Source organism: Lissotriton vulgaris, chromosome 9 (assembly GCF_964263255.1).
Source record: "Lissotriton vulgaris chromosome 9, aLisVul1.2, whole genome shotgun sequence".
In the NCBI taxonomy this organism is placed as follows: Eukaryota; Metazoa; Chordata; class Amphibia; order Caudata; family Salamandridae; genus Lissotriton; species Lissotriton vulgaris.
The window spans coordinates 392071230-392094496 of NC_141697.1; the positions used below are offsets into that span (position 1 = coordinate 392071230).

The following is a 23267-nucleotide window of genomic DNA, read 5'->3' on the forward strand; positions in this document are numbered from 1 at the left end:
CTGGACACCATCAGAATTGAGGCTTAAAGTGTAAAAATGAAAAAACAATGCAGCATGCCTTGTCCATCAATGCAACCAGGATCAGGAACAACATCCCTGTGTCTTATCACGACCACCCAAAACTCCTCCAATTTAGGAAAGAGTTGAAGATGTCTCTCTTTGGAGAACACTACATCACAATGCAAGAATGGAGCACTTCTGCTCCCAGAAGCCATATTCCCCTTCCTTTCAGTTGTTGACTGTATTGACCCTGTACAGGTCAGTCACCACTGCTTGTAGGTTTGCACTGTACAAATGCCACATACATTTTATATAAGACTTGCTATTTTATTTTACTTTTGCATGACAAAAAGTATTTAGTTGATATCTATTCCATGTCTTGGTTCCTAACATTTGACATAATAATAATATAGGTTGTTTTACCTTGAAGTGACTGGTTTAAAAAATATGCATGTATTTTTCTGTGAAAATATGCTTGCTTTGAGCTATAGTCCTCGGTGATATTATGTGAGTGACATGGAAAGTAGCACACAATCGCATTGCATGCAAAATTGATTATGGGTAATGTTCCAGTTGTATTTGGGTTGCTTAGCAATCGCTGACATTTTGTTGATTTGTTCAAGATTACAGGGTGTAGGTAGGTAGTCTAGTCAATGCTTGAAATGAAGACCAGTTCTGCACCACAAACCCAACTTCAACAAGCTCTACAGAATATTACAACCGCCTAATTTCAGGATTTTACAAAAGCTAATCTATGTTATACAACAATTTCAGATTATGTCTTGCTTTTAATATTGTTTTTGCATACTTCAGGTCAGGAGACTACAGCTAATCAGCTATCTTTCGCAGTGATGGCACTGTCTAGTGCACCAGAAGTATTAGAAAAGTAAGTAACATTAATTTCCATCTGCAAATCATCTCTATAGTTTATGCATCTTTGCTTTCTGTAAATCATCTGTAGAATGTCCTGGCCATCATTCTGTTACATTAAATACTTAATTGGTTAAATGTATTGAGGTGCAGTGGGCACTAATACACAGTAGGGGTACATATCCCCAAATACCCATATGTGCTCCCTCATCGCTATCCAATTATTTACCACAGTGTATTACAACTCTTGTGATTAGACAGTGGGGTTGTACTAAGGCAACAATTAAATGATGTATTTATTTTGAGCCTCACATATGCTTTATTAAGACACTGAGCCATATGTACTCACAAACTTTGGCAAAACCAAGAAGTTTCCTTTTGTCAGATCATGTTCTGGTGGGTGAGAGCGCCCGTGGCAAGCACAGACTACTGGAACTCAATCTTGAGGCCATTTGCTTCTGTTGTCCTGGGCTCTCTCTTAGTATGGTTCTGCAAACTGGACCAAGTTCAGTGTCTTCAGCACTTCACTCGCTGTAGTAGCATTGGTGAGCAGTCACAAGCTTCTCAGGTAGGTGGCTTGGGGGTGTTCGAGATCAGAATGTTCGAGATCAGAAATCAGAAATCACACTGCAGCATAAAAACTGTATGTCCACCCCAGTGCTTTACTTTTAAAATAACTTGTATTTATACATAAACTAAATACTGTATGTACAATAATGGTCAGGGACAAATTAGTGGGGCAAGCTGAGCCTTAATCAGTTGTCCTATTCCTTAACACTGAGCCACTCTCCCTCCTGTTCTAGGTGAGCCCCTCTTATAGTAGTAGTTGCATGAATCTAGGCTCAGGTGCAGATTCATCCCCTTGTGAATGTTCAATGTGCTTCATGTTTCACAGTTCAAGTAGTATTCTCTTACCACCGTAAATCCTGAAGGCTATTAGGTGGCAAACAGCTGGCAGCAGTGTGCATCCCCTCCCCTGTTTATGGAAAGGCGTGGGTGGTGCAGTTCATATGCAATGTCTACTGACTGCATCAAGGTCTCAACTCAAAAGCAGTAGTGAGAGCAGATGGCAGAGAGCCAAGAGTGACCATAATTTTATATATAGTGCCGCTTGTGTTTTGTGGTAAAATGACGATTTCTGTACACTGATGATTGTTTATAAAAAAATTGCATATGGAAAAATACGCTAAAGAAAAGAAAATAACGCCACGACTAGGCTTGGAAATATATGGTCTTTTGAGTTTTTTAAAATATTTGATGCCATAATTAATTTAGGCCTCTCTTCAGACACATGATTTTATGGGAAATACTGATCAAAAATTATTTCTGCACTCCGCCCTTCCTGTGAGTTATGGTTTGTTAGCCCAAGAGTTGAAGTGGTGATTGGGCACCCCCCCTCTTATAAAGCACAAATACAAATCAGCAGCCATTCTCAGCAAAAGGAGTATCTCCCGCCTACCCCTACCAGGAAACTTTTTAGAAAAAGCTATGAATCATCAACTGGACCAATTTCTGTTTGATCACCAGCTGCTAGACTCCACTCAATTTGGCTGTAGAAGCAGCCAAAGTAACCGAAACAGCGCTGATAAAATCCAAAGAGGAATTCAGATCCATAGTAGATAGTAGAGGGAGCGCTGCTTTGGGCCTCCTTGATGTATAAGCATGATTTGATACGGTCAACCACAAATTTTTGATTGACCGTCTCCAGGCTGTTGATATCAGGATGTCCGCTCTCAAACTTTTGGGATCCTTTTTGTCAGAAACAAAGAAGACAATGATCCTTGATCCCTTTGTATCTGAACCTTTCAGTCTGCTATGTAGGGATCAGCAGGGATCATCCATCAGCCCCATGCTGTTTAACATATATGTTAAACCCCTCACAGCCTTGATCAGATCTTTTGGTCTGAACCTGACACTGTACGGAGATGATACCCAAATTGTGGTTGCTATACCCTCTAGCAACAATGACACTGGCCTCAACTTCAACAGTTGTATGACAGCAATTGGTCATTGGTTGAGCCAAATTGCTTAAAACTCAATTCAGGGAAAACTGAAGTGCTCTTCTTAGGAAACGACCCAACTTTGTGGGCCCCATCCTGGTGACCTCTAGAGATGGGCACCCTTCCCACTACAGTCAACAAGGTCAAAAATCGATGCGTAATTCTGGACAGGAATCTGACCCTCGGGCCTGAGATAAAGCAGTTACCTCGTCTGCATTTTTTATCCTGCACATGCTCAAAAAGATCTTTCCATTTATTTTGGTTGATGCCCAGAAAACAGTTGTCTAGGCTCTGGTTTTGACCAAAATACATTATAGTAACGTCTTGTATCTCAATGTTCAGGAACAACATCTGAATAAACTCCATGTCCTTCCAGAATGCAGCAGCCAGAGCCCTGTCTAAGATACTCAAACACAAATTCACCAACCCCACGATCAAACAGCTTCACTGGCTTCCCATTAGACAAATGATACAATTCAAAGCTTTCTTTCTGGCCCACAAGGCCCTTCATGGTGCTGGTCCAAAGTTTGTGCAGGAATGATTCAAGTGGTTCATACCTGGTTGAAATCTACGGTGAAGTAGCTGTAGGCAATTGCTGGTTCAGAGGTTTAAACAAACCAACTGGGGAGGCAGAAGCTTTGTTAACACAACAGCCAAGGAATTAAATAACCTACCACCGCACATCAGATCCATTCATAATCCACTCAATTTCAGAAAGGCCTTAAAAGCCAGGCTTTTCCCTAAGTAGAACCAGCTGGACTTTCTTCTCTCACTCCCATAGTGCTAGCACCTTGACACATTTGGGTATTTGTTAGCGCTTTATACGTACTAATAACATAACATAATCAAATGGCTCATGGTAGCTTGTCTCTTTCTCCCACCTCCGGTGTGTAGGTCTCCACCCTTCAGCTTCAGGAATGCCAGCAATACAATTCCACTTTCAGGGAAAACAGCCTTATCTCTCTTCTTGAGGACAAGGGCAGACCATGGTGTCCAAAATGGATCCCCTCAGCCTCCAGACTGTCATGTAAAGGCAGAGTGAAAGAAACATCCTAATCCTTACAGCAGGCACTGCCTCTATTGTAGGGAATTAGGCTCTGACCACAGCCCCGTCGGGCTCCTTGATGGTAATCTTTCCCTCAGCCAAAATCGCCCCGATCGCCAGCTTTATAATCCAGCTGTTGAACCGATACTCTGGATGTCGAGTGGACCCCACTGATGGCCTGTTGGTGACGGTCCACCCGACATCCTAATAAGGCCATATATTCTCAAATTAATAACAAGCAATTTAGAATTACAATTAACAGTACAAATAACACATACAATAATAAATTACAAAATTTAATAGAAAATGTTTATACATTTTTAGATTTGTTATTACTTTAATATTTGTATCTCCTACTCTGCAAATTACACAACACACATCTAAAATTTCTGTTTAAAATGATAATGTTTATACATTTTACATAATTACATATCTATTAAAATAATATTAATATTGAACAAATGTAAAAAGTATTATATTTACCTTCCCACCCTTTATCCATACAACATGAAGAACCCAGACTAATATATACATAATAAATGCATCATTTACATAAATAATGGTCAATTACACTAATATTAATTATCAATTAAACTAATATTATTATTTAACGAGGAATACATTATGAATACATTAATTGTACTTTATTAACTCTCCACTCTTTACCCCTACAAATGCAGCAGCTCACATCTAATATATACCTTAAACAAAATCTTAATTACACATTTTACATTATTATCATTAAATTAATTATGTATTAGCATTATTTATTCATTAATATACTTAATTTTCTGCACACCCTTTAATCAATCAATCAATCAAAACATTTATATAGCGCACTACTCACCCGGAGGGTCTCAAGGCGCTGGGGAGGGGGGGTCCGCTACTGCTCGAACAGCCAGGTCTTGAGTTGCTTCCTGAAGGCGAGGTGGTCTTGGGTCAGGCGAGGTGGGTCGGGAGGGAATTCCAAGTCTTGGCGGCCAGGTAGGAGAAGGACTTTCCTCCTGTTGTGGCTCTTCGGATGCGGGGGACGGCGGCGAGGGCGTGGCTAGTCGACCGAAGCTGGCGGATGGGAGTGTAGAAGTTGAGGCGGCTGTTGAGGTATCTTGGGCCTTGGTTGTGTAGGGCTTTGTGAGCGTGGGTGAGGAGACGGAAGGTGATTCTCTTGTTGACCGGGAGCCAGTGCAGGTCTCTCAAGTGTCCGGAGATATGGCTGTGTCGGGGGATGTCGAGGATGAGTCTTGCGGAGGCGTTCTGGATCCGCTGGAGTCTCTTCTGGGGCTTGGCGGTGGTTCCGGCGTACAGGGCGTTGCCGTAGTCAAGTCGGCTGGTGGCGAGGGCCTGGGTGACCGTCTTCCTGGTCTCGGTGGGGATCCACCGGAAGATCTTACGTAGCATGTGCAGGATATTGAAGCAAGACGAGGAGACGGCATTGACTTGTCTGGTCATGGATAGGGAGGAGTCCAGGATGAAGCCCAGGTTGCGTGCATGGTCTGTCGGTTTGGGTGCGCTGCCCAGGACGGGGGGCCACCCGGAGTCGTCCCAGGCGGAGGGTGAGGAGCTCAGGATGAGAACTTCCGTCTTGTCTGAGTTCAGTTTCAAGCGGCTGGTCGTCATCCACTCGGCTACGTCTGTCATCCCTTTGTGTAGGTTGGCTCTGGCGGTGGCGGGGTCCTTGGTGAGGAAGAGGATCAGCTAAGTGTCGTCAGCGTAGGAGATGATGTTGAGGTTGTGTTGGCGTGCGATGGCCGCGAGGGGGCTCATGTAGACGTTGAAGAGGGTGGGGCTGAGCGAGGAGCCCTGAGGAACGCCGCAGATGACTTCCGTGGCTTCTGATCTGAACGGGGGTAGGCGGACTCTCTGTGTCCTCCCGGCAAGGAAGGAGATGATCCAATCCAGTGCCTTCTCCTGGATTCCGACGTTGCTGAGGCGCTGCACTAGGGTGCGGTGGCAGACAGTGTCGAATGCCGCGGAGAGGTCCAGGAGGATGAGGGCCGCTGTTTCTCCGTTGTCGAGCAGGGCTCGGATGTCATCGGTGGCTGCGATGAGGGCGATTTATACATACAAAACAGCAACATACACCAAAATAAATATACAAAATAATATATTACACAATGCACATAATTATCAATAGTTATTAATAATAATTAAACATTAATTCTTAAATAATTGTAGTTAATTTACTTCCCGCCATATACCCCCCTACAAAGCCCACAACCCACACCTACATTTCAATTTTAATTAAAAAAAACCTTTAACACAAATAATTATCAATGAAATAAATAATGATACTTACAAATTAATTATTAATACATTTTCATTAACTTACTTTCCACTGTATACTCCAGCAAAACACTTAAATTAAAATTAATAAATAATTTGTAAGTATAAATAATTAATAATAATAAGTAATAAATAATTATCAATGAAATAACTAAAAATAAAAAATTATTAATTAATTTTAGTTCATTTACTTCCCACCCTATACCCCTACAAAACCCACAAGTCACACATAAAACTTGACATTGGCGATTACTATTTGTAGAATTAACATAAATAATTGTCAATTAAACAATTAATATTAATAAACAAAATAATTATTAATTAATTATAATTAATTTACTTCCCACCCTGTACCCCTATAAACCTCACAACTCGATACAGTACTAAAATAACAAAAAACGATTACATTAAATTTAAAAACTACTAAAAATGTTAAAACTATATTCAAAACCATTAACAATAATTATACAATTTATAGCATATACGATTAGAATATATACCAAAGTACATACAAATATGGAAAACTATATTATTAAGAACTATGGGGCAAATTACGATGGCACCGCATCGGAAATGGGACTGCCCGACATGCTGTCAGCGGCCCCCCAAGAGGCATTACAATGCGACCGCCACCAAGGCGGTCGCAATACCGATCTTTTGCATTGCAGCGTGTGCTGCTGGCTGCAGCACCTGCCGCAATGCAAAAAGAGGTCACTTTACATATCCCTGCACTATGTGTCAGGCACCAGTGCCCATATTGGAGGGCCAGGGTTAAGGGAGGCCTGCCACGGGCCCCCAAACTCCCTTTCCGCCTGCCTTTTCATGGTGGTTTGCCAGCCATGAAAAAGGCAGGTGGAAACAGACATCATAGGCACTGCCACTGTTGTAGTGATATGATTCCCCTCCCATGGTCCAACTGGCTCCTTGAGCTCCTCGGAACTGTGGTGGTTGGTCTCTCCGACCACCACACTTCTGCTCGCCAGCGTAATAAGGCCAGCGGAAAGCTGCATTACGATGGCGGAGGGACCAACAGCGATATTAGTGATTTCGATACTGTTAAATCGATATTACTTACCTTAAAATCAATATGATTGACAGTGATATTCTTGCACGCGACATTTCTGTATCATGATATTTTGTACACTATATTTCTGTATGACTGTATTTTTGATTTAATATTTTGTCGGAATACTACCACACACACCCACACCATATTACACCATACGAGCAATCCACCAAACATGGAAACAGAGTGGTACAAAAAAGAAGCACCATGTTCAGGATCATAAAATGTGGTAAAATGAGGCCCTGGATTAGAGTCCTGCTCTCCCGCATCCAGTCAGTAATTAAACTATGTGCAAAATCTGGTCAAGCGTGGTTTATGTGGAAACCCCTGAGGGAAATTGGCAAATCAATCAATCAAAGACATTTATAGAGCGCACTACTTACCCGGAGGGTCTCAAGGCGCTTGGGGGGGGGGGGGAGGGGGTGCTGCTACTGCTCGAACAGCCAGGTCTTGAGCTTCTTCCTGAAGGAGAGGTGGTCTTGGGTCAGGCGCAGGTCGGTCGGGAGGGAGTTCCAGGTCTTGGCGGCCAGGTAGGAGAAGGACCTTCCTCCTGTTGTCGTTCTTCGGATGCGGGGGACGGCGGCGAGGGCGTGACTGGCTGATCGGAGATGGCGTTTGGGAGCGTAGAAGTTGATGCGGTTGTTGAGGTAGCTCGGGCCTTGATCGTGTAGGGCTTTGTGTGCGTGGGTGAGGAGACGGAAGGTGATTCTTTTGTTGACGGGGAGCCAATGCAGGTCTCTCAGGTGTCCGGAGATGTGGCTGTGTCGTGGGATGTCGAGGATGAGTCTGGCTGAGGTGTTCTGGATCCGCAGGAGTCTCTTCTGGAGCTTGGGGTTGGTTCCGGCGTAGAGGGCTTTGCCGTAGTCCAGTCGGCTGGTGACGAGGGCCTGGGTGACAGTCTTCCTGGTCTCGGTGGGGATCCACCGGAAGATCTTCCGTAACATGCGCAGGATGTTGAAGCACGACGAGGAGACGGCGTTGACTTGTCTGGTCATGGAGAGGGAGGAGTCCAGGATGACGCCCAGGTTCCGTACGTGGTCTGTCGGTTTGGGTGCGGTGCCCAGGGCGGGGGGCCACCAGGAGTCGTCCCAGGCGGAGGGCGAGGAGCCCAGGATGAGGACCTCTGTCTTGTCTGAGTTCAGTTTCAGGCGGCTGGTCGTCATCCACTCGGCTACGTGTTTCATCCCTTCGTGAAGGTCGGCTCTGGCGGCGGAGGGGGCGTTGGTCAGGGAGAGGATCAGCTGGATGTCGTCGGCATAGGAGATGATGTTGAGGTTGTGCTGGTGTGCGATGGCCGCGAGGGGGCTCATGTAGACGTTGAAGAGGGTGGGGCTCAGCTAGGATCCTTGAGGGACGCCGCAGATGACTTCGGTGGCCTCTGACTTGTACGGTGGTAGTCGGACTCTCTGTGTTCTTCCGTCGAGGAAGGAGATGATCCACTCCAGTGCCCTCTCCTGGATTCCGACGTTGCTGAGGCGCTGCACTAGGGTGCGGTGGCAGACAGTGTTGAAGGCCGCGGAGAGGTCTAGGAGGATGAGGGCCGCTGTTTCTCCGTTGTCCATCAGGGCTCGGATGTCATCGGTGGCCGCGATGAGGGCGGTCTCGGTGCTGTGGTTGGCTCGGAAGCCAGACTGTGAGGGGTCGAGGGATCCGTTTGTCTCGAGGAAGGCGGCCAGCTGCTTGTTGACGGTCTTCTCGATGACTTTGGCTGGAAACGGGAGGAGCGAGATGGGGCGGTAGTTCTTGAGTTCGGTGGGGTCCGCTGTAGGTTTCTTGAGTAGGGCGCTGAGTTCGGCATGCTTCCAGCTCTCCGGGAAGGTGGCGGTGTCGAAGGAGGTGTTGATGATGTCCCGCAGGTGGGGTGTGATGACAGCGTCGGCCTTGTTGAAGACGTGGTGAGGGCAGGGGTCGGTTGGAGATCCGGAGTGGATGGAGTTCATCATGTGGACGGTGTCTTCTGTGCTGATCGGAGTCCAGGCGCGGAGGGTGGGGGGCGGTGGTTTGGTCGTGGCGTGCGTCGGTTGAGTGCTGAAGCTGTTGTGTATGTCCGCGATCTTGTTGTGGAAGTAGGAGGCGAGGGAGTTGCAGAGGTCTTCCGATGGGGTGATATCGTTGTTGCCGGCGTTGGGGTTGGAGAGCTCTTTCACGATGTTGAAGAGTTCCTTGCAGTTGTGTGCGTAGTTTTCCAGCCGGTCCTTGAATGCAGTTTTCTTGGTGGCGCGGATCAGTTGGTGGTGCTTCCGGGTGGCAAGCTTTAGGGTGGTCATGTTGTCCGGTGTTGGTTCCCTTCTCCAGGCTTTCTCGAGGGCTCGGCAGTTCTTCTTGGAGCTCTTGAGTTCGTCGGTGAACCATGGGGCCTTCTTGCTGCCGGGTTTGCTGGGCGGGGTCCTCAGTGAGGCGAGTTCGTCCGCGCAGTTGCTGATCCACTTCGTGAGGTTGTCGGCGGCCTGGCTGGGGTTCGCTGAGCTGGCGGGAGGGTGCTGGCTCAGGGAAGCGGCGAGCTGGTCGGCTGTGATCTTGTTCCAGCTTCTTCGAGCAACCTGTTGCTGGTGGTGGTGGATCGTCATTCTTTTGAAGGTGAAATGGACGCAGCTGTGGTCCGTCCAGTGGAGTCCGGTGGTGTGGCTGAAGACGATGTCTTTGCAGGATGAGAAGACTGCGTCGAGTGTGTGTCCGGCGAGGTGGGTGGGGGTGGACACCAGCTGCTTGAGACCGAGGGTGGCGAGGTTGTCGAGCAGGGTGATGGTGTTGCGGTCATTGTTGTTCTCCAGGTGGAAGTTGATGTCCCCCAGGAGGATGTACTCGGCGGAGGGGAGGGCATGCGGGCTGATGAAGTCGGCGATGTCCTCGCTGAATTGTGTATTGTGTGCTTGGTCCCGGGGGTCGGTAGATCAGGGTGCCTCTGAGGGTGGTTTTGGGGTCCGTGTGGATCTGGAAGTGCAGGTGTTCGGCGGTTGTCAGGGTGTCGTTGGTGTTGGTCTTGAAGCGGATGGTGTCCCTGTAGATGATGGCGATGCCTCCTCCAGTGTGGTTGTCGCGGTCTCTTCGGGTGATCTTGTAGCCCTCTGGGATGGCGATGGCGATGTCGGGCGCTGAGGAGTCGTTCATCCAGGTTTCCGTGAGGAAGGCGACGTCAGGAGCTGTGGTGTCGAGGAGGTTCCAGAGTTCGATGGCGTGTCTGTGGACGGAGCGGGTGTTGAGGAGGATGCACTTCAGGTGGTTGCTGCTGTTGTTCGGCTTGGTGGGTGCTGGTGTAGTGCAGGTCCGGATGCAGGTGAACTTGCAGGCGTGGCAGCTGAAGGGTCCGTGAGTTCGTCTCGGGGTGGCTCGGTAGCATCCCGGGATTCGGCCGGTGTTGAGTGCGTTGAGGGCGGCAGGGTCGTACGTCCGGCGGGTGGGCTGGGGTCTGCGGGGTCCAGGGGCCCTGGCACTGGACACGGTCCAGGCGCGGACGGGCGCAGACGGGCTTACCTTTGGCGCACCATCGGCGCTCAATCGGCGCTCCCCCTGCGCGCGTCCGCTGCGCGGTCGCTCTGGGGGCGTCATAAGTGAGGAGCCGGGAGGGCGGTTCAGCTGGGTGGCGGGAGCGGGGCGGCCAATGGGCAGGAGGGGGGGCGGAGCGCCAGAGGGCAGTGGCGGGAAGAAGGCGGCAAGAGCACCCCGGAGGGGGAGGGCAGCCGAAGCGGGGGAGAGGGAAACGGAAGGAAAGGTGACCAGGCGGCGGGCGGGGGAGGGAACAGGCACACAGCAGGGGTACAGAAAAAAACGGGGAAGCAACAGGCGACAGGGGAACCAGGCACGCAGTGGAAGGCAGGCAGGCAGCGGTGAAGACGGAGGTAGCAGGAAGAGCGCAGCCGTCAGCAGGGCAGCCGGCAGAAGGGCAGCGTGCTGGCAGTAGCAGGCAGGAGCGTCGTAGGTGGGGCGACCTCGCCTGGGCAGGCTCGAGCGGTCACTCTAGAAAACTGCGCTGGGACTCCTTAAGTGAGGAGCCGGGAGGGCGGTTCAGCTGGGTGGCGGGAGCGGGGCGGCCAATGGGCAGGAGGGGGGGGGCGGAGTGCCAGAGGGCAGTGGCGGGAAGAAGGCGGCAAGAGCACCCCGGAGGGGGAGGGCAGCCGAAGCGGGGAAGAGGGAAACGGAAAGAAGGGTGACCAGGCGGCGGGCGGGGGAGGCAACAGGCACACAGCAGGGGTACAGAAAAAAACGGGGAAGCAACAGGCGACAGGGGAACCAGGCACGCAGTGGAAGGCAGGCAGGCAGCGGTGAAGACGGAGGTAGCAGGAAGAGCGCAGCCGTCAGCAGGGCAGCCGGCAGAAGGGCAGCGTGCTGGCAGTAGCAGGCAGGAGCGTCGTAGGTGGGGCGACCTCGCCTGGGTAGGCTCGAGCGGTCACTCCAGAAAACTGCGCTGGGACTCCTTAAGTGAGGAGCCGGGAGGGCGGTTCAGCTGGGTGGCGGGAGCGGGGCGGCCAATGGGCAGGAGGGGGGGCGGAGCGCCAGAGGGCAGTGGCGGGAAGAAGGCGGCAAGAGCACCCCGGAGGGGGAGGGCAGCCGAAGCGGGGGAGAGGGAAACGGAAGGAAGGGTGACCAGGCGGCGGGCGGGGGAGGCAACAGGCACACAGCAGGGGTACAGAAAAAAACGGGGAAGCAACAGGCGACAGGGGAACCAGGCACGCAGTGGAAGGCAGGCAGGCAGCGGTGAAGACGGAGGCAGCAGGAAGAGGGCAGCCGTCAGCAGGGCAGCCGGCAGAAGGGCAGCGTGCTGGCAGTAGCAGGCAGGAGCGTCGTAGGTGGGGCGACCTCGCCTGGGCAGGCTCGAGCAAACACTGTAGAAAGTTTTAAGGACATATATAAAATAGTCCACAACAAGCCATGTGTGAAAATAAAAAAGTTATATGAGAAAAGAAGGCCTCATATGCATTTTTAAGTATGGATTCTGTGTATTTTAGAAACCTACTGGCAATTTTTGAAGATTAGAATGGAGAGCAATGGAAAATGCATGGGACATCCACTAAGTTCTTATGGATGTGATAGAGGCCCAGTGAGAGAACCATAGGAAAAAGGAATGGGGACACCAAGGACCATTGGGAACATGAGGCAGAGGGTTTGATGGGTCATCTGAACCACAGTAGCCAATGGTTGAAAAAGAGGCTAGCCATGAGCCTGTTTCTCCATATATGTATCTGTTATGATTGGTGGTGTGTGTTGTGTGATGAAAATAGCTCTAAACATACAGCTAGAGCTGTTGATAGGCAAGATCTAAAAAAGTGAGGAATTGCAGCCATTCTGCAAAATAATTTGATGGTCATATATACATCTTCAGAGCTGTTTTAAAATTGTAAGTAGTAAGTAATATTTTATTGTTTGATTAATTAAAACCTTTACAATTTCCATATAAAAATGTAGTAGCAGCTGAGTTCTAAAATATGGAAATATCACATGGAAACCTCGGGTATTTCACTTTTCAGCAATGCATGTTTTATAATTTAAGCCAAGTGGCAATTCCATAGAGAAAATGTAAATGCATAGCACATAGAACTTTGCGAACAATAACTATGGTTTCTTCCTCTCAAACATGATCTGCAATCAAGTGTAATAAAGGATGTGTAACCCCAACCACTGGTATTTAGCACGTAATTAAGGTCCTTGTCAAATGTATATTCAGAAAGGAAGTTGAAGTTTCTAATTATGTGTATATCACATACAGATTGCCGTACTGGGTGGCATGTTGGTGAATGGAGCAATCGGTGGGCATGGTTTGTTGAGATAGAATCTGCCTAAATTAATGTTGTCTGTCATTGAGAGCAAACTGAATAGCCAACATGAAAGTGGGAAGCTTGCTATCTATGGTCAAAGGATTATGCTGCCATATGGATCTGTGTAAAAAGATTTCATATTTAATTTCAGGGAAATTACATACATAAAGTTCACAATACAACAATAGAAGTAAAATAAAAACATTCCTTCGATACAATGCATAATAAAAATAGCTCATAAAGCCAGTAAGACAGAAGAGAGGATCTGATATTTATTACCACATAGTAAACTACTTTAAGTTAGGGTATATGGAGGAGCAGACATTTCACAGTCTAATGCAACTCGTCACTACCATAGTCTAAATTCAACACTACTAATATATCCCAGCATTCAGGAATCTGGGAACACCCAGGCTCATTCTTTGCAACTTAACTCTGGATACCATCCCCAGCCGGATCACTGGTGTGCTGCTAAGTATTATTATTATTATTATTTATTTAACTTATATGGCGCAACAGGTATCCAACAAAGGGTTTCCCGGCGCTAAAGATTCAGTAGTAAATGACAGGACAAGGCATTTTCAGATGTTGAGTAGCCAGGTTTTTAAGGCTTTCCTGAATTTCATATAACTCACCTCAGAACGCAATGCATGTGGCATAGCATTCCAAAGTGAGGGTCCAAGAAATGCAAAGGATCTACCACCCATGCGTGATAGTTTTATTTTAGGGATAACAAAATGATTGGCTGTTGCAGATCTCAGAGTCCGAGAGGGATGATAAGGGCGGACTAGTTTTTGTAAGTACTTGGGGGCTTTTTTAGTGGAGATCTTATGCATAAAGCACAGGGATTTGAATTTGATCCGGTTCTCTATTCTCAGCCAATGTAGCTCTCGGATATATTTGGAGGTGGATGAGGAGATAGGAATTTTCCATAACAGTCTTGCTGCTGCGTTTTGCACTGTTTGTAGTCTGCGGATCGTTGCCTTTTTTGCCCCCAAATATAGCACATTGCCGTAATCAAGCCTAGATGTTATTAAGGCATTGATGGCCGTTTTCTTAGTGTGTTCAGGTAGCATCCAGCAGATTTTTTTAAGCCATTTTAGTATTGCAAAGCAAGTGGCCGATGTCTTCACAGCTTGCTGGTGCATATTCAACGAGTCGTCGACAATGACACCTAAATTACGAGCCTGCGTAGTTGGAATCGGGGGAGTACCCATTTCGGATGGCCAATTTTGGGGTCCCCAAAGTTCTTTATTTTTTCCCAGGACAATTAACTCGGTCTTATCACTGTTCAGTTTGAGAAACTTTTCTTGCATCCACCCTGCAATCTTTCCCAATCCTAGTTTTAAGGTCGAAGGATTATCGCTTTCCACAGAGGAAAGAGAGAAGAGAAGCTGAGAATCGTCAGCATAGGAAAACATTAGCAATCCAGTCTCTTCTACTACTTTAGCGAGCGGGCTCATGTATAAGTTAAAGAGTAGCTGGCTTAAAATCAAGCCTTGCGGTACTCCGTGTTTGAAAGTTGGGGTGTCTGAAGTATAACGTGCTAACAGTTGAAAGGTGCCTAGGGTGATAGTCATCAGAGGAGTTTAAAGTGCAATTCATGCTCCTGCATGGTGCAAACTAGTTGTGCTTGCAGGTCCATTTATCACAGTTAGATTTTTTTTCATATTAGGCCGATGCCTGCAGTTCCATACAACATTATCTCCATGTATCGTGACTGGCTGTATTGCATGCGACTTTATTACAGACTGCGAGCACTATCAGTTGTGAGTTTTTTTTAGTGCTTCTGTCAATTGCTTGACAACCAGCCAAGTCCCCCAGAGAAAAGGATGATACATTATTAAAAATATCCTCCCTATCGATCTTATAGAATGGCTCAGTTGCATCTATAACGCTACAAATCCAATAATATTCAGAAAAAGGCCGCATTCAACTAGATCGAATAGAAATATATGATGAACGAAAGAGAAGCAAATGAGTTATGCTATCCACTCCCACCACCTAGACCTGAGAGATGAGTGTATTGGACCACAATGTCGCACACTCACAGCCATGACATTCCCCAGTAAAGTATAATATTAATCCTTAACTAAATCTGCCGTTTCAGGGCCCACCTGTCAGGATCTTCTGATATGTCGATCATGCCCATGGCCAATAGCCATTTACTTGTGTGCAGACCACAAACATACCCCTTTATCGGTGCTCTCGCTCACCTCCTCTACTGCTTTGAAATAACTCTTGGCTTTTATGTTCCTGATTCATCTAATCCAGTATAAAAGTAGCTGAATTCTGGACTGATCCATAATAGAAACAACATCCAGTTCCTTAAGAAAGGAAACCATCGGGTTGTCACTTGCCTGCCATATGAAGTGAACAAACATGTGGTCATGATGGACAAGCATAACTCCAGCTGTGCTCAAGTTGCCAGGATTACCAATGGCAATTGCGAAAAAGTATTTATTCTATTATTAACAATCAAATAAGTCTCACCCCTGAATCTCAGATTAGCATCTTCTACCTGAGGAATCACTAAAGGGTTGATTATGATTGTGCAGTAACAGGACTGACCGACAGGTAGTTGGTGGTCGCACCCGCCAAATTAGGATCAAACCGCTGTGGAGGTGGACGCAAACATGCCTCTTTGTATTGATGCTTATGCTGTGGCCCAGAAAAGGACTGCAGCACAAGCACCAATGCAAAGATGCATGTTTTCAAACTTCCCTGCACCCTGTGGCAGGCACCATGCGTTGCCTGCCACACAATGGAGGGATGTGTAGGGAGGCACCATGCCCCCCCAGGGTCCATAGCATATGGCCAGAGGAGACAGGGGCCCTTATAGGACCCCCAAAAAACCCCCTTTGTCAGCCTTTTCATGTTGGAAGAACCGATGTGAAATGGATGGTGGAAAGGTGGATCTTAATCACCACAGCGGTGCCTGAGAAGGCACCTCCTTCATTGTGGGGAATGCGATCGGACCGACTGCCTGACGGGCTCCTTGAGCCCATCTGAAGCTGTTGGTTGGTCCCTGGGTCAATGCGGTCCTATCAACTGCATCCTAATGCTTGCGTCTAACCACAGTAAGAGATGCCGCTGAGGCCGACACTGACGACACGTCGGTGTCGATCCCCCAACATCATAATCGACCCCTGTATCTAGAATCATAAAACGGAAATGGTTCAAAATACCAGAGTTAGGCTGACTTTCAGTTTAACAAGCTGTGGCTGGTCAGAGACTCCACCTGGAAACTGCATTGAGTAAAGTATGAATACTGAGCCATATCTGAATGTCTTTCCATATTACACGTGACACTCACATTTCTGACAGAATTTGCTTAAAATCCAAGCTGCTCAATCCCTAAATTAAAAAAAAAGCTCAGATTCTATAGTAAGAAACTACTATTCCATCTCCGTCACCACCCTTACTTCTGACTGTGTATTTCAGAAGGCTGTAGTGTCATTGGTCTGGTATTTAATCTATTTAGGGTCTTACATCAATGTTCTTTTTGAACCATTATCTTAAGGTGGGCTCACCGATAAAATCCTTTTGATATTCGTAAACGTTCACACCTGGAAGGCTTTGAATCTAGAAATTGGCATCCAATCACCTAGAGATTTATCACGTCAAGAGCCATATCTCTCATTATCATTATCACTAATGGGAAAACTCCTGGCAGGTAATGGGGCTGACACTGGGGTATTTCATGGTATATAGTTGCTGGTCTTCTTGTATTACCATACAGATATCTTAACAACTATTATAATATAAAAAGATTAACCTGGGGTCATAGATGTTCTCATATTCTCTCCTAAGAGCACTTCTTCCTTGGTGACATTCATCACCAACTCTAGGTATTAATTACATTAGCTGGGTCCTGCAAAATATCTATACCACTGACTTTTATGTCCCAGTAATGACAGATTTCACAATGTAGAGTGGAAACAGAATTAACAAATGGGCACTGATTACGCCAAAACCAAATATAACTCTTGAGCTCTACATATTTTTTTATAAAAATAGAAAATCATTCTCAAACTCTCATGGGGACCCATCGGGTTCTGATAATTAATCCACGGGCCAGTAAAATCCTTTAATCAAGTTTTATATGAATCTTTCATTTGCTGAGATTGGACGAAAAAATATTCTTCTTTAACCTTACCATGCAGATATTAAATGTGTGCTAATCAAGGAAAACATTTACTTCCTTTGGGTTTTTATAATACTGATTAGAGCATTGGTAAGTATGGTTATCTCATGACTGGTCCTTAGTTGGACTCCTATCATTAAAGATTTTTGAGCCACGGAAGAGATGAAAACTCTTATTCTCAAATCATGTCATGTCATATCCTTTGACCGTCCAAGTGAGTGTGAAGCAATGAGTAATTCTAGCAGTTGTCTATAGAATAATCTTAATAGCAATATGTTTTCCCACTGAGGCCTCTAGCATGCCAGATTTAATTTCAATAGGAATTGAGTGCACTCACCCAACATTGAACCTGTCAACACTACCCAAAGTTATGATTTCTTCAGACAGAGCAATTTGTGATGTGTTTCTATGGTTCAGCTAGTTGCCCTTGTTAATGCATTTAAAGTCCAGATAACCAATGTTATCTTGTTGCAAAAGGTGAACCACTTTGGATTTGCCTAGAATGTCATTTGGCTGCATTAATTACCAAAGCCCCTGTCTTGTAAAATTCTTTGAAAGCTGAAAGACGCTTTGTTCAACTGTTCAATGTTTATGACTATGGCACAGTGCAGCTCGCATCCAGAAGTAAAGGTGTAGTCAAAAGCATATAATAAGTAACGCCAACAACTTCTTTCTGATGTAAATCCAGAGGGGATGATGGACGGAGTGTTGAATATTGCAAGCCCTCACCCCCAGTCAGCTGATCAGAGTTTAATCCATCATCATTCTTTAGCTCTCTCCACCATCCTAGTTCAGACATGACCATATGCAAATCAGTCTGACCCTGTGCCTCATGGGAACAGCCCAGCCCGAACTGCCAAGCCATGTCTTCCCTGGACCAGAAACAAGCATCCTGGGACCAGTTTCTGGCTAATCAGCCGTCATCCGCCAGGCTAGCTTGAATCCAGTGGCAAAGTGAGCAAGGGACCCATGTCTGCGCATACCCTGCCAACTTAGGGCGAACAAAGCAAAACCAAAGGGGATGATGGACGAAGTATTGAACATTGCAAGCACTCACCCCCAGTCAAGAAATACATTGAACATCTGTGCTAAGAGAAGACCAAATGTTCATGCCACATCAATAAAAGTTGAGGGGAATACTATTCAGGTGAGGTGCCTACCCAGAATGCTGCATGGCCATAGCAGACATAGATCAGAGATCTGTTTTTATTTGTATATTTTGAACATTTTGGGGTGCAACATGAAGCAAAAATGAAGCCACATTAGTTGAATAATATGGAAACTGAATTGTTTTCTGAAGATGAGTGGTCAACAATTTCTCTTGGTTGCTGATAATGTAATTTCTCAAAGGAGATTTCTTCACTGCATAGCTGCTTTTCAGATTATACGTATGGTTTTAGAAGAAGGGAAATTAATGTTATTAATGTCTGGGGAAAGGTGTAGTTTCATAGGTCATAGGAACTTGTTGTGCAGAGTGTAGAACTATACGTGATATAACCAGTGATGGCATCAACAATGTAATCTGTGATGCCATTTGTGATGTATGTAAAGTCGTCAGTGAGCCATCAGATGGAGAGATGCATTTCTCGGCTTGACTAGTGAATTTCAGTGATGGCCCCATGGAAAGGCCTTTAAAACCCAGCATCCTAATATGGATGGCGGTCCATTCTAGGCACTGGGCCGCCAAAGTGAATCCCCGCCAGCCTTTCCATGGCGGCAAAGCCACCATGGAAAGGCCTTTAAAACCCAGCATCCTAATATGGATGGCGGTCCATGCTAGGCACTGTCACCATATTGAGTCCCAAATCTGCCTGGCCGGCAATTGGAATGATTGCCGACCGGCGGACGCCGCGGTACCCCACCATTATAATATGGCGGGGGTAAATCAGATTACAATGGCGGGCAGATCACCCCCGCAGGCTCGGCGATGGCGATCCGTCCGCCATCCTAATGACCCCTTAAATCTGTGGATTGTCTTGTGTGTTGTTTCCTCTTGTTACCCAATCCTAGTCCATATACACAATCCTGAGGCTGAGGACCTAACAACATTGACTGGCTGGCCCCAAAAGATATATTGCTCTTGCAGCCATTAAATTCATTGGGCATGGTCGCCTTATCACATTAAATTAAAAAAACAATAGTCCATATGAGGAGCAACCTATGAGCTAAAATGAGAAAAGATGTTATAAGAAAAGGACCTGCAAGGGATTTTATTTTCTTTCTATTTGTCAGCACTGATAGAATCCGTTGTAAATAATCAGAGTACCTAACACTGTTGTCAATCAGTGGCTGTGCTATTTTATTAGTTATTAATATAGGGGTCCCAAAGGATCAATAAAACTAGTGTTACCACACTAACACAGTAAATATAAAAAATAATGAATACATGCAGAAAACCAGGGTTTTGAGTTGTCTGAAAGTTATTATTTGTTTTCAAGACAAAGAAATATATGTTTTTATGTTGATTTATGAGAAAAGAGGCATCAATGGGCTTCCAATAACTAAAAATATATCTCTTAAAATGTGTTTATGCGCATTAGTCCACAAACTATTTTTTGAGCCGTGGACTCCTTGCACCTAAAATGTCAGTAGTAGTCTGTGACCTCCACAATTGGGACACAGACTCAATACATCTAAGATGTTTCTCCCAGTCCATGCCCTTAACAACTAATCCATGGATGGGGCGTGGTCTAAGCGCGCTGGCTGATTGCTGCTTGTTAAGCGAGCTCCGCCTGCCGTATCACTATGTTTCCTCAATCTTACTATCTGGAGAGCCATCGCTGAGCCATAATAGCCTCTGGGCAATGCTTATTAGGCGGCGATACGTATGACCTGTATCCCATGGCTGTAACCTGCAAATCGATAGACTTTGCAGGGTCTAGTGTGGGAGACCTGCCTGGCGCGCTGCAAGCCCCATTCCTGAAGGGCAGAGCAGAATGAGGTCTCCGACGGCATCCACGTAGGTGTCTGACCTAGGCATCCTTGTGCCGGATTCGAGGGAGGGCTGCATCGCCTGGTGGATCAATCCTGCCACAAATCTACTACCTCAGACGGACTGCGGCCGGGCTGCTTGGCAACGTGAGAGCTGAGCCGCCATCTTGGAGCCAGTCATGGCATGGTCTGCATGTGTGGAGGGCGCTATTTCGGTTTGGGCCCAAAGGAACAGACCAGGTGAGTGGCTGCCCCTCTGCTGTTGCCATCCCCTGGCATGTTGCTGGGCTGGTAACAAGATAATCCTCAAGTGTGGAGCCGGGGTGTCCTTGCGGTGCTGCCCTCGGCAGAGTGCGCGCAGTACCTGGAGCTCTGTGCCTGCCTCAGGACTCCATTGGCAGGGAGTGGACCGGGGGACTGCGGTGGCCTCGCTGGGGCGGACGCTGTCGGGGTATGGCCGGACCTTAAAACACACACACCAGTGCTCTGAGTATGCCGGTAAGGCCCTGAGGTCTTGGGCACCTGTCGGACTGTAAGTACACCAGTCACAAATGCTACGCCTGTCGGTTGTTGGGCAGTTAATTTGCAGATTGGTACATTGAAGTCTCAATTCTGTACAGCGTCGCTTTGGTCTAACCACATAGGTTCTAGGAGACTGGTACTCAAGGCACGTAACCACCTTGAACTGCAACAAATAGTTTCATCATAGGTGTTGACTGCACACATCACTTGGCTCTGTGAGTAAACAGGATGCAAAACAGCCCAAACTTAGATTAAAAAATAAAAGGACCACAAGGCTAACGGAGGCTGAGGGAGAGGTATATGCTGATCGCCAATCTACGCGTCAGTCAGAGGAACAAGGGGAGGACCTACACATGCAACTATAAGAAATGTGATCTAGCTTGAAATCAATAGACACCAAGCTAGATGTCCTCACCTCCCTAACTGATGCGGTCAAAAACAAGTGGACACACATGAGACCAGGCTAGACGTGCTCGAGAATCGTAGCTCCAAAAACCATGAGTTTCAAGTGGAAACCAGAGAGCAATTGCTGCAGATGGACAAGGTTCTCAAAATGGAGACCTATGTTGCTGAACTGATACATGATCTCTTTGGCCCTGGTCTGTCTGCGGTGTTCGCGGTCGAGAGAGCACACTGCGTGCTGGGCCTTTAGCCACCAATCGGAGCAATGCCCAGGCCTATTTTAGCTAAGTTGTTAAACTATCAAGACAGCAACTCCATATTGAGGCTAGCAAGAGAGTGGGGATCCATCGACTACAAGGGAAATTCCATTTCCTTCTACCCAGATTGTACACCGGCGGTGCAGGCAGCCCGCAGGGAGTTCCTACCTACGAATTGTATTTTGATGCAGGCTAAGATCCCCTACGCCCTACTTTACCCTGCAAAACTCAAGATGACCCACAAAGGTTCTTCCCACACATTCACAGATGCAATATCTACGTTGAAGTTTGCCTAACATGTGGGATGGAAGAAAATTGCAGTTCACCTGCTGGTCGCACCTCCGAAGCTGAATTAAGTGACAATGATTAACTTTTCTTTTTCCTTTCTCCTAATTGTTGATTCAGAATTGAACTGGTATACGTCACCATTTGGAATTTGATTTGGTGGGGGGGGGGGGACCGCTCATGCCAGATGTTGTAATAGAATGCTATACTTAGGTTTGATGCCGGGATGTGTGAACAGGTCTTACCATGCTTTCAGATGTAGTGGCTCTCTATTAAAAGCACGGCCAACCTGCCCTCGGCAGGGTAGTATGCCAGAGACCCAACGCCCCCCAGGGAGAGCTTCCAAAGGTCGCTTCTAAATTGGCATTGGGTGTTCAAAGTTGTTTTTGTTTTTTGGTTGGGTTGGTAACGCACAACCTGTTTGGGGGGTTGGTGTGGGTGGAGAGATGGTCGGTAAAGTTAATGTTTCACTGTCAGGCAGGACACATAGGTGGAGGTGAGGCAAATCCAACTAGAGATGCATGCAGATTTCAGAGGGAAATAGGGACACGTGCCACTGCCAATAAGCAATGCACAGACACCTGTAGAGATACAGCATTGGTTGCTTGGTGTTGGATCTCCTTACTGTCATCACTAGATGAGCCATGACGACACTGAACCTATTGACATGGAACATCCGGAGTTTGAATGACCACTGGAAGGCCAGACATGTCCACATATATTTACTCAGCCACCACATAGATATCTGCTTTTTACAAAAGACTCACCTGAACTGCACGCCATCCACTAGGCTGCAACGTAAATGCTGGGGACATATATATTCAGCCGTCTACTCAAACTATGCGCAGGGGTGGCTGTGCCGGTAAGGCAGGGCCTCGACTGGAAATTGTGCGACTCACTTATTGATCCTGAAGGGAGATATGTTATAATGCTGGGCTCACTAGAGGGCACATTGATCACTTTAGCAACAATCTATGGTCCAAATACGGACACACCAGAGTTTTTTTAGACTATATGGGTGAAAATCAAATCCACAGGTTGCGATACTGTTATCTGGGGCGGGGACTTCAATGCTGTGCTTGACGATGCACTAGACAGGAGGAACCTATCCCGCTCGATACATCCCAACTCCAGCAACACACTTAATGCCATTATATTGGATGGCCATCTAACTGAAGTCTAGAGAAGTTTTAACCCCAACATAATAGAAGGCACATGAAACAGATCACCACAGAGCCTGGTCCAGGTTAGACTTCTGGTTGTTGTCTAGAGATGCGGTGACGTTGACGCGGCAGGTTTGCCACCTTCCCAGGTCACTGTCAGACCACGCCCCTTACCTCTTACGTCTATCCATGCCCAATACACCCAATAGACTGTTCAGCTGGAGACTCCCCCCAAATGCCTTACTGGACGAGGCTTTCAAAGACTAGATTCATGGGGACATTGGTGAATATTTTTATTTCAGCAAGGGCACGTCACGACACAGGCCTCCCTTTGGGAAGCATTTAAAATAGTCATTAGGGGAAATGTATTGCACGCCAGGCTGGGGTTTGAAGGCAATCAGAAATACACTTGCTTCCCTCGAGGGGCGCATTAGGGACCTTGAGACACAATTCTACAATACAAACAACCCTGATTCGCTTGCCCGACTAAAAGAAAATCTGCTGGAGTTTGAGGAAGAGGCACATCGGGAGGTGAAGTTTATGGGC

The 23267-nt window shown here is 46.8% G+C and overlaps 1 protein-coding gene across 2 annotated transcripts in view; it reads left to right on the top strand.

Annotated features, from left to right (window-relative positions):
• LOC147690173 (cholesterol 24-hydroxylase-like) overlaps nt 1-23267 on the top strand; it is a 288449-nt gene that overhangs the window by 200692 nt on the left and 64490 nt on the right. For both annotated transcript variants that reach the window (XM_086937766.1, XM_086937767.1), the window contains exon 10: nt 814-886. In XM_086937766.1, the coding sequence (XP_086793892.1) occupies nt 814-886 (73 nt within the window). The remainder of the gene's footprint in view (nt 1-813; nt 887-23267) is intronic.